The 12,761-nt window shown below is 38.0% G+C and overlaps 1 protein-coding gene across 1 annotated transcript; it reads left to right on the forward strand.

Annotated features, from left to right (window-relative positions):
* The first annotated feature begins 8,829 nt into the window (after positions 1–8,829).
* Positions 8,830–12,746, forward strand: gchfr (GTP cyclohydrolase I feedback regulator). Its single transcript, XM_088433308.1, has 3 exons — positions 8,830–8,994; positions 10,252–10,346; positions 12,176–12,746. Exons 1-3 carry the CDS (start codon positions 8,959–8,961, stop codon positions 12,330–12,332), a joined length of 288 nt encoding a protein of 95 aa, XP_088289434.1. The 5' UTR covers positions 8,830–8,958; the 3' UTR covers positions 12,333–12,746.
* The last annotated feature ends 15 nt before the right edge of the window (positions 12,747–12,761 follow it).

Consider the following 12,761-nt stretch of genomic DNA (forward strand, 5'->3'; position numbering starts at 1 on the left):
GATGTTTTAAAGAGAAGTATGGGGTCCGTTTTACACAACATTCTTAAGTGAAGAAAAAGGATTGCGCAACAGATAAAGGGTGAATGTTACAATTGGAAAAAAAAAAGAATTTTTAAAACAGTTTAACAGTTCCACAAATTGAACTAAACACCACTATGTAGCATATGATGTTTAATGTTTATTGAAGGGAAGATATTTGGGTGACTTAAAGGTATCAGTGTGTGTTGTCCGATTCCATTTAGGAAAAATAAAAGCAGAGTGAATATAAAATGTCTAAACACCCCCTGTACAATTGCCAGGATTTTGTGTTATATTAAAAAGACCAATAAAAATAATTTCAAAACTTTTTCCCACCATTAAAGTGATTGTTAACTTTTACAAGTCAGATGAAAGAGAACAAAATCTTTTGCAGAGGAGATAAAAAAAATAAACAATGGCGGTTGTGTTATTACAATCGGGCACACCCTGTTACAACTGGGAAGGCAGCGGCATTCAGGATTACCCAATCATGTTAGGATTTACACAATCATCTTTTGGGATGATCAAGATTATTGATTAGCGAGTTTAAAAATAATAATAGAATAATAATAAAAATAATATGTCTATTTAAATACCTTGCTTATTTACTACTATTATTGGTATGCTGTTCATCAACCAAAATACGCATATAATATGTATATACAATAGTAAAGTATTTTTGCCATGGTTTAACGATCTTTGCCATGTCCAAAACTTACAAAGATTCACAGATAAAAAAGAAAATCAAAGACCTCTCCAGAAGGCATTGAAGAACTGGCCGGACAAAAGGAGCAAGGACCAAGTTTAGGTTGGTAAAACAAAATCAATGTAATTAAATTACTACATTTCAGTGGTAGGCCGTCAGAGCTAGCAAGGCCTTCTCTGCTGGCCTAACATAATCATATTTGATCATAATTATAATAAAAGTCAATTACAGTTTGTATCCATTCAGAATTCAGCTAACATGTGTCCCCAGGCTGTATGAAATCTGCCCCAGACCTGCTCAATCAACAGTTCTGAGCGTCTGTGCCCTGTGAGTGAACGGGCACATAGAGTTAGTAGACAGCTGCAATAGCCAATCAGGTCACAAGGTGGCGACTTAAGGGCATCTAGAAGGCCTCACGTTTAACATGACATGTACGCTTGCTATGCAGGTCAAGCAAGCTTGGCTGTATGGCTCTGACAATCCCTGTGTCCTGTGCTTCTGTAGCACGGTCATTGTCTGGCTTTTTTAGAGCAAATTAAAACATACGATATAAAAGGATTTCTTGTTGGAACTGAAACGCACAGACAAACAGTCTATTTGAGGTTTTTATTTTTTACTTCCTCTCTTTTTTGTCCAATTCAATTTTTCAGTTTTGGCTGTTCAGCTGAAGGTAAGATAAGCTGTTTAACGTTAAAAAATGTTTTGAATAATACTGGTGAGCTAAAATGAGCAAACGGCCACCCCTCAATAATTCTAATTTCCTTATCTTCACTTGGCAGCACCATTTACATCCATGTGTTGTCATTGCAAAAGTAAAAACAAACAAGTTTTATCGTCAAGTTTCCTGCAATGCTGTCGCTGTTTCACCACCATGAGTGCTGACAGGAGATAAGGAGGATCTGAATTATTGCTATCAGGAATGTGTGGTTTTTTTAACAAGGGCAGGAAAATTGAAGACACTCTTTTCTTGGAAGACTTCTAGAAGGGAGGAAGGGGGTAAGAAAACAAACAGGGGAGCGAAGATAAGATAGGATTCTGGATTATAGACAGTATTGAGCCTCCTTTCACAGCTTTCTGCTTTATTTGTCTAACAAAGTGAGCGATAGACAGATGGTGAGATAAAAAAAAAGTCTACACAAATAGCTCACTGTCCATGTTCTACACTGATTGTCAAGCGGGCCTGTGTCGCACAATGTTATTAGTGACGATCCCAAAGTCATATAACACGTATACGTGTGAGTGTGTGTATGGCAGTGTGGGTGTTCATGTCCTCTCAGTGACCTTGTACCTCAATGAGTCTGTAATAATGGTGGTAAATTATGAATTAAATAAGTGTCAGGGAACTATTGGTCTGGAAAAAAAGCAACCACACTATATTTAAGAATGTGCCTCTCTCCCCTAAACGTCATCTATCATTTTGTCAAATGAAAACAGCATGTGAATGTGTGTGTGTGTGTCCATATAAAGCTACAGTCATCCAGACTACTAGCAACTGTGGGTAAAAGGGTTAAAAAGTATACAGTAAGAGGGGAACATTATTTTTAACACAGATGGGGCCAAATCTTGTACTGTGACTAAATCCTCAAATGCTGTGTTTCCCTACCACAAAAGCGAGAGCAATTTTAAGGGGATGTGTAGAAACTCATTAAAGCTCAGATGACTGATGAATTTGAAATAAAACTACACACATTAGCTCTGAAGATTCTTCTTCTTCAGTGTTTTAATGCCTGTTTAAAGAGGATTAATGCAACGTTGCTCAATTTTCTGTGGTAAATGGAGCAAAGGCAAAACTCCCAGCCATCTTCGGGCAGTAAGAAAGGTATACTCTGAACTTGATGTCAGCCAATCGTAGGATTATATATCAATTAATTTGACCTCCATCATTCTTCTAGATATACGTCAGCTTTTGTAGATTGATAAAAAACAAAATTGTTTAGACATTTGCCATTGTTAACATTTCATTCATTGAAGATTTTTTTTCTGAATTAGAAATGTCCGACTGTGTTTGAATGCATCACATCTAGTGCTCATGCTGGAGACTTGTGTTGCATCGTACTATGAAAAGGTAGTTGACTAGCAGTTTCCTAACAGCCTGAATCAGCGATTGAATACATATTTTTTAAAGGTGTGTGTTGTTCATGTTATTAGTGGCGTGATGGCAAAAACACAGTCTCGAGTATAAGTCAAGCAAATGAGGACAAGTCAAGCTAGCCTCAAAGTAGATGTCGCCATCTGATTTTTTTGCTGAGTCTTTTCTGGTATGTCTTCTTTCACAGTGCATATCATATAAATAAATAGATGTATAAGTGTTGTCACAGTAATCTAAAATATAATCTTGTGCCTTGCGACCACGGGAAATTTTACTCTTTCAGTGCCAAACATTATTGGAACAGAAAACCTCTAGAGGGCCAGTATGTTTAGCATTTTCACTCACCTTTCAAGGCCAACAGAAAATTATGTGCTTTGTCTATGTAAATATGGGTGCTGCCATTGAAAGACTGACTTCCATTCTTCAGTTAAACTTGCATGTAGGTAACAGCTGTGTTGTAAGCGTGGAAACACTGACATCCAATGGTCACAGTTATCACTACAGTGCTCAATTGGCTTACATTAGGTAAGCATTAGCCAAGTATATCAGCTCCTATCCATAAAAAAATGTATTTGACCAGAATTTCATGATTTATTATTGTTATTACAATTTTAAAAGTCTGAATTAGTTAACCACTGAAAAGTTGGGATTCAAATTTTCTGGGAAGCCGTCACTCACGTGAAAGACGTAGGACACTGATCTTAACCTGAATGACGTCACTGACACATTGACTTTTATAGTCCCACTGTCTCTCTATCCTTATTTTCAGGGCAAAAAATGCCACGCTAATTAAAAGGTCCTCAGCCATTGACGACTGTCTTACTTTATAAATCTGTGCATCTGAAATGCTCTTCTTTTATACAGTAAGTCTTGTCATTGAGTTAGCAGACAGTAGGGCCCATTCTTTGATCCATCCACTGATTTGTTAATGGAAAAGTAAGTCAGGCCTTCAGTGGAACAATGTTATGTCTGCTGACGCACAATATTTATTAGTTCAAATAAATCTCATCCACATAAGGCCTCTTTTCAGGTGGAGAGTTCAGCAGTAGATAACAAGTAGCTATAGTGACTGAAGAAAGAAATACATGACATCAAGTGCTCCTGGAATAATGGCAACACACACTGGCGTACAAGTGTTTAGAAATGTTTCAGTGTAAACCACTTGGTACAAAGTAGGAAAGCCGCCTGCTATGCATTAAACAAAGTCAAGCTGTCCTATCCCCGCTGCCAAGCTCGTTGTCAGAGTTGTTTCTCTAAGAGAAGCCGTTCCTCTTGAAGTGAGGCTGCAGTGATACACTGAGCAGATTACGTACTCCCAACTTGTCCGTAAACAAAAACCACATGCTGCTGCCTTATAATAAAATTATGGAGATGACCATGGGACTGATGGGAATCATGATGTGACTCAAGCTGTGTTGTAGGCATCCATGCTGTCATTCTTTTCTCCAATTAGCCTTCTCATTTTGATTCCCATGTCCATACTTAAACTGTGCTTACTTCAACTAAATGTGCATAAGGATTACATTAATTTAAACATGTATATATTGGATGCAAGCATGTATTTTGTTTTTATGTAGTGTATGTCTTTAGTCATGATCCTGGAACTCTAAAAGCCTTCTTCTGACATTGCACTTAGCACAGTGCTACCGAGTACCCCATTGTGTATTGTAAATTGTAGAGAATTATTGTCACATGTATAGCACAAAACCACATGTGCTGCTGTGGCACAACAGTATTGTGCCGAGCCGAGAAGCCTGGCAACACACACGTTGAACATCATCCACCGCAGTAGGTGCAGTGCTCTGACGTCTCGGCACATCAAATCGGAGCAATGGTGACGGAGTGATTTCAGAGTGACGATAGCAAAACATTTGGTGGAGTTCTCGAGTGCAAGCAGAAGCCGGGCCGATTATAAGTGCTAAGATGTGCGATTTTATTATTTTATTCAAAAAAATGCTTAAAATAAACTATGAAACAGCCACTCCTGCTTCACTTGTATTATGCCTCCTCCTCATTATAAGCAAAGAGAGGATTTTCCGTTGTAACAGTGACAAGTACATATTACCAAGCTGCAGCCTACTTTATGTCCAAACCAGTGGGCGAAGGCGCCAGGCTACTTCCTGTTTGATCACTTAGCAACCAATGCCAAATATGGGCAAGCCTGCACCGTACTGCCATCCCGTGCCCTTAATCTTGTTGTTTTCTGACGGAGACAATATAAAGTGTAGCCTCTGCATTTGCTTTTTCAAGAGTGAATTTTTAGGAAATCTTTGTCAATGAATATAGACTTCTCATTTGCATAGGTTTTGAGGGGCAATTTTAATGTTACTCTTGAAAGTTTTTATCGTGTAAATTACAATTGCAATGTGACCGTAAAATATGAACATTTTATTATTTTTCCGACCATAGCAAATAAACTTTAACAGGGATCGACCTTTTGCTGTATAAAAATGTACATTAATTATCCGTGAAAAAAATTGGATAAAAAAAAAAATGTATGCATTGCCTATCAAAAACATTTTGATACAAAAAGATAAATAAATAACAATTATTCTCAAACAAGAAGACTTGTGTTGGAAATGAAACAGGATTAATTTCATAGTACATGCCGTAACTAAGATAAACAAGCCTTGCGGTAATTGTGCATTTTGTTCCTTGTTGGTAAGATGCCAGCCAATTCTGTTTGTGAGGTCTGAATTGAGATTATAGGACGCATGCGTGTGAAAGTATTGTTTCAATTTCCTGACATCACTGCTTGTAATCATTTGGATCAAGCGTCCCAGAACAGATGACTGGCATCAGATGTTGATGTTATCCAGACAAATGTTTACCTGTTGACAGCGCTGTGCACATACAGCCATCATGTGTTGCGTTGTGTAACCATCTATCAGAAAAAGGGACAGAAGGCGTAGAGCTAAGGATGGAGAGGGGGAAAAAAGAACCGAGCGAAGCGGCTGAAAGGAGGAGTAAAGGCTGCTGGATAGCATCAGCTCAGAGACACTTTACGTAAGATGTGGGGTGTAATCTGTAAAACAGCAAAGGAAAGGGGGTTGGTGATCTATCTCCTTGCGAAGCTCTTCACGGGGAAACAATAAAGGCCCAAATAAAGGAGTTTCAAGAAGAAACACATGGCTCCCCAATATAGTGATTAATCACAATTAAGGAGATGTAAACCTATACGGTGTATAACCCTAACACCCCATTTATCAGAGGGCTGACTGGTGTCTTGCATCTCCCACAGTTTAAATTTGTCTGCCGAATATTGTAATATCACTCCAGCATACACCTACGGTAAATCATACTTTAAATGCACACTGAGCGCTATGGAATCCATCCCAGTTCGCTCACTGATTAAAGCGATGGCTTTAGCAGGTCGGCTTTTCACCCACTCGTATTCAACAAAAACTGCCTGCCGCATTCATCACGACGGGGTCAGTGCGATGTGCGCGTCTGCGGGGACGGGGGTGTCTGAAGCAGGACGAATTTGGCATTACCAGACGCAGGGTTTGTTTTATTAAGAAGGATTGCGCCTACTAGAAGCGTCACGTGTTAAAGATGTAGCCCTGGAAAGTAAATATACCGGAAAAGTGTGGTTTTCAACCTTTTTTCAATTATGTACCCCATATGAAGAAAGTTTTCAGCGAACTATACTATATAAGTTATATTTGTCATGGTATCGCTAGCTGTGCTTTATTCCGCAACATAGACCATGCAACGTGGACTGTTTTATTTTTAGCTGGTCTCCCAGAAAACTGAATCACCAATGACAATGCGCATGTGTATAAAAATAAAAAAATAAATAAATAAAAAGGGTGGAGTGTATTTTGGGATATGACCATTGAGACTTCATTTACTTTTTATTGACTTTGTGGTGTTTTGCTGACGTCTCCTTGTGGTAGTTCTGTCAGTGCAACTTCTAGGCCAGATAAGTGTGAACAAAGACGTTCCTCTCTCCCGGAGCAGCCCTGAGTGCTGGGGGTTACTGGACACCTGACCCCACCTAATAGTTACACCAATGGCCAGGAGCCACATTTGGCAGAGATGGACTACTGTAAGAAATGTAATTTGAGTAGGATAGAGGTAGAAAAATTATTAGAGGGCTTTATAAGAAGAAAACGGGAAGCCGCGTGCGCACTCGCCATCTTGACCTCACGAGAGTTTGCTTTTAACTTATGCAGTATGTATCTATGGAATACAATCTTTTTCTAACTAAGATGCCAAGTCCGAGAGGTCTTCATTTTCATCACCAACCGAGCTGATTCTGGAAACGCAACTGGGCCAGAACCAATTCAAACCTTATAGAAATTCACCACAAACGCATCCAATGTTTTGTAAAGGACCACCACAATTTCGCAAAAGGTTGCTTCATGTTCCAATTAATTGTCTCCATTTGAAAAGAAAGCTATACTGATCCCGTTACAACATTAAAATGTATCACATTGGATTTGTTGATATTTACCAAAATCTTGTTAAAATCTCCCATACTCCCTGAAGCGCCTTCACGTACCTCCAGGAGTACAAGTATCCTGTTTGAGAACCACTGTTCTAAAAGACAAAACACTTCATTAACTAAAACAGACCTCCGTCAAAGCTAAACAGTCCTAAATTGGATGCTTTTTCCCCCCACAATTCTACTAACAAACAGAGAGAAAACATCCTTGATGATCGTGGTTGAGCTGGAAGCATTTATGTCTTCAGTGAAATGTAACACTTTATTACTAGTACTTCCGTGTATTATTTTGGTATCTGTCCCTCAAGCATTTATTTTTCTGATGACTTTATTTTTATTGTTAGCATTTGAAAACAGTCCTTTATCCTAACCCTTTTTTTCACATTTTCATTTTGCATTTTCCTCCTTTAAGTGTAATGTTATCCATTACTACGGCTGAAGGTAGTAAAGTAGAAAGTATTGTATAGTACTGTACAAGATGTGAACTGACAATGATATGAGAAGCCAGTAGGTGGCACTATTCTCAGCTGTTCTCAAGCAGCACCTGTGTAGGTCTTCTGTGATTGAGCAGATTGAAACCTTCTTAAATATTCTGATGGGTCGTCACATTGTTGTGTCCTGAGAAAAAGGATCATATATGATTTAAAAATAAAAAAAGGGTCAGATACTAAGCATAGCACTTGTCAGTGATTGATAGATGAGATGTGGTGTCCACCTACAGTCTGAATAATTAAGCTTTACTGTATTTGAAATATCCTTTATCTCTCAGAACACTGACACATCTATGGCCATATTATATATTTGTTTGTTGTTTTTCTCCAGCACATTTATTGTTGATTTTATCAGTACCAGCCTTGGTTGTTTGCCTGTGGGCTTTCATTTCCTCCTATCAGGAGTGATCGGGCACCATGGAGGAAATGCACCCACCCATGAGGAAATTACATGTCCAGAGATACTGTTAATGTAAGGTAACACCAATAGCACAAAATGCAACAATAATTAGACAAATTCATTAATACAATGTAAAGATGGTAAAATTCAACATTTAGCATGTGAATGTAACCCTCTATGCTCTACCGCTTTGCCTCATGAGGGTTGCTGGCCGCTCATTTACAGTTGCATGTTTCTGGAATATGGGTGGAGAACCTGGAGAAACCCCACACGGCATGGGGACAACGTGCAAGCTCCACACAGGAGGGCCAGAGCCAGTAGCAAACCTACAACCACATCATGTACAACGGATGTGTTAATGTGGTGTTTTTGTTAGTCCGAGAGGAAATCTATGGAGAAAATATGTCCTAATCAGACAAAATTCTAAAAGCAGCTGCGCAATCTGATTGAATCTAACCCAAATATTTTGCGAGATGTAAAGTATGATATAACAGTAATTTATTAGTTGCATGCTAAGACGTATAATACACCTCATGTGAAGAAAAATGAAACATAGTTCTTAATTATGAATATAGAAAAAAAATGTATGAATGTTTGCTTTAAATGCATAAATCCCCAGTGTCCTGTCAAATGCGCGGTCGCGTCGAGGCGCGCTGTGATTGGTCCCTCGTGGTGGGTGTTTCCGCATTCTGCAAATAGCTGTCAGCAGAAGTGCAACTAGCAAGAGGGGAGCTGTCGCATCGGGGGAACCTCCTCGGTGTCTACACTCGGGGGAATAAAAGGGTGCGAAACTACGGAGGAGACATGCCTTACATCCTGATCAGCACGCAGATCAGACTGGTGCGTAAACACAGTCTACAAGTTTTGTGGTGTCTCGTGTTGTGCTTGTTTATTGTGGGTGGAGCTAAGTATGCTCTGTAAGTGGCATTGCAACATTGTGTACGGGGAAACTTAACATTATAGTTAAATGGATGGACGGACGGACGGACACACAGACAGATGTGTGAATATGCAGTATTTATTTTCATTGAATATTCCATCGATTAATCCATATTTCTTCTGACTAAAGAAAAAGCATATCACAAAGTGATTTTGAATAGTAGACAGGGCAGGTTTCTTTAAATAAACAAAGGTAACAAAGTTGAACCTCACATTTTTTAATTAGAATAAAATGGAATAAAAATTTGTCACATTTTTAATACATTTTAAACGACGTAAATTGAATGTTACATGTAGCTATCATATTGAACATTTTTAGAAATTATTTTTCCATTGAATATTCGAATGATTAATCAACTGGAAAATCATTATCGTATGCGGTAGCAAATTTGTTTTTCCAAATCTAAGTTTATTTACCTGTTGTTATTTGGTATTTATTTGGAAGTAAAAAACAGTCCCTCTTGTGCGATATTGTGTAATTGTTTAAATTATACAATATCACACAAGAGAGCCAGCATATTTTAAACTCTGGTATAAGCTTCATTTTCCCAACTAAAAGCAAATCCTTGTAAGGATCTTATTTTGATTAGAGACAAAATATAATTAGACTACTATTACAAAAGATTACATGAATCACAATACTTCCTGTCAACGGGCTGAAGTTGAAGCATTTGAATTTTAAGGACTTTTAAGTGAAATAATAGCTCTAAACGATTACGCAATCATCAAAATAATTGATCAATTTGATAGTCGATTAGTTGTCGATTAATCGATGCATTTTAAATGACATGTTACATTATTATTAGAATTCCACACATGTCAAACTACAATAACAATGCCAAATTGTTGTCCATCACAAAATAACATTTTTGTGTTCAAAGTATTTTTGTGCTCTTTTCACTGCATAATTGCATTTCAGTTATATCCAAGTGACGATAGTTAAATATTACATCAATATCGGTCTTTGTCTTCTTTGTTGCCTGCACAAATCACACCACCTAATTCAGCTGCATAGCTGTGAGGATTGGATCACCTATTTATAGGTAGTCCACTTCTTTGGGGATTAGGATGACTTGCCAGTGAAAACTTGAGTTGAACAACTCCCTGGCATCACAGTTAGCAGAAACCAAGTAAGCATGCGTTGTTGCTGTCTTTTAGGAGAACGGCCCAACCAATGTGGGAGATGAGTATTCTGATCCAGCTGTCATGAATTACTTGGGAGCGAGAAAAACAACCATGCTGGGAAATAATTTGTGAGTACTAAAAATGAGTGCTTCCCCTTTGTTTGCAGGCGGATTTTATAAAGCAACATGCAGCAGGTAATAGTTTACCACTGAATAACTTTGTAAAAATATAGGGCTGCTAATGAGTCATCTGCCAAAAAGACATTTTCATTTCGATTGCTTTATTGAAAAACAGGATGTTTTTGTGCGTGTAGTAAATGAAAGTGAAATTGCTTACAAATTTTCAATTTAAAAATGATAAACTATTCTTAAACTATTCTTAAACAAATTCTTTAAAAAAATATTTAATTAATAATTTAATTGTATCGCTTAATTGAAAAACAAAATTATTTAAAATTGGCAAAGGCTAAAAAGAAATGTAAATTGATTAGGGACAGATGAGTAGTACTGGGCCAACACCTAGCCTTATCTAAAGGTATTGATGCCACGATGGGAGCCAATGCTACTATTGGCTGCTGTCTTGGAACAAATTTGAAATTACATTAGAGATTACAAATTTGAATAACTGTCATTATTTCATGAAATTTTAAGTAAAGACATTCATTTCATATAATATAAGGGAAACATGCTATAATGGGAAATATAGGCCTTTCTTTAAATCCATCTGTCATTGCTTTTTGAGGGAATTATTAAGTGCCAAAAATACAGTGGTATTCATATTTAATATTGGTATTTGTGATTACTTAGGAGTTGAGTGTTCATACTGGTACTGGTATGAAAAAAGTTACCAGAAAGCCCTAATTTTAAGGTGAATTAATTCAATCCTAAAGACAAATGTTTACGTGTTTTGTTTAAGAGTCTGAACATTCAACCCATGACATTTTTTTCATGACATCAAATTTTCAAGTTAAAAGTAAGTGCTTAGTTATCTAAAGTAATTGATTAGTTTGTGACTTATATCACTTATTACAGCCATTTTTAGATTACATTTTTTAGATACATTCATTTGATAATTGATGAGTTGTCGATAAATAGACTAATCATTGCACTGCTATACAAATATATTTGAAGGCTGCATCATCCAGTTCAAGGGTGCCCAAAATTTCTGCCCTGATGTCTACTTTTCCAGCAGCCAAATTTCCGCGATCAAGCTTTTTAGCTTGTTGGACCAGAAGTGCAACGAAAGAGAGGGACAATGTCAAGCCACTGCATTATAGAAAAACAGCCAAACGGAAGGATGGTCACAACAGCAGCCTTGTTAAACCTTTGTTCCGGAGAATGAGCGGCTCTCGATGTAAACAACACGGTGTTGTTCTGAAGCCCCGGGTGCAATGTAGTTTTGTTCCGAATTAGTGTTCAATTGTCAATTAAAGGGCACTAAAAGAAAACAACAAAATCAGGCGACGCATCGCGACTGATTTCAGTTGTTTTATTTTTCAAGTCGTGTGGTCATGCGGTCAACCAACAATAGCTCGGCCTGTCAATCGGTCTAGGATAAAGAAAATAAAGTCTATTGTCTTATGCTCGCTGGCATTCTGTGTGTGTTTTTCTTTTTTATTTTAATTTCCGTTCACTCGAATCGGCATTAACTTGAACATGGCAATAAACATGTCTGTGCTCTCTTTGGAGCACATCCACATCCACCGCTTATGCACTACGAAGGGAAGAGTGCTGCTTTGCACATTTTGAATAAGGCCATCAGTGTGATGGGAAACAGACTTGGCGAGGTGTTGTCATTGGCAACCGGATCCAAACACTGCTGGGAAATGGACAAAGGTGTGGAAGGAAGTGAACAAACGGCAGGACAATTAACAAGATTCAACCCTCCAAACAAAGTTTAGTGAGAGTCCCACATGTGCGAACAGTACCGGTTGCTTAACTGTGTTTGTCTCATTTAGTTCCGAGTACCATGTGGACGAGCCTCCTCGCTTGGTGTTGGACAAGCTGGAGAAGATCGGCTACCGCATGCTGTCCATGACGGGGGTGGGGCAAACGCTTGTGTGGTGCCTTCACAAGGATCCAGTGATGATCCAGGATCCAGTGGTGTTAGAATAGGTGGATGTGGAAACATGCCAAGAACTTCAATGCTGCCAAATGATCTATCCAATCATCCATCTTCTATGGTGCTTGTCCTTATTTAGGGTTGTGGATGAGATGGAGGCTGCTGTAGCAGACTTTGGGTGTGAGGGTAAATACATCCTTCACTAATTTAGAAAAGTGATATATGATCCTACATATTGTAATTATGTTTAATTCCTTTGATTTCATTTCACTTTTCACTTTGACCAAAATGTACAGGACAATAAGGACGTGTGAGCTAGTTTTGCTGTCTATGGGTATTTAAAGATAGTACAAACCACCAATGTAAACATGTGAAACGGCAAAATAAGTTTGTATTGAAATTTTAAAGTAAAATCGGTGAATGCTTTGCAGATGTCTTAACTGTTTACGATTAAAAACTTACATGTGTTTTTTGTGTACTTC

This window comes from Hippichthys cyanospilos, chromosome 14, assembly GCF_059441005.1.
Source record: "Hippichthys cyanospilos isolate Australia breed blue-spotted pipefish chromosome 14, RoL_Hcya_1.0, whole genome shotgun sequence".
Classification (NCBI taxonomy): domain Eukaryota; kingdom Metazoa; phylum Chordata; class Actinopteri; order Syngnathiformes; family Syngnathidae; genus Hippichthys; species Hippichthys cyanospilos.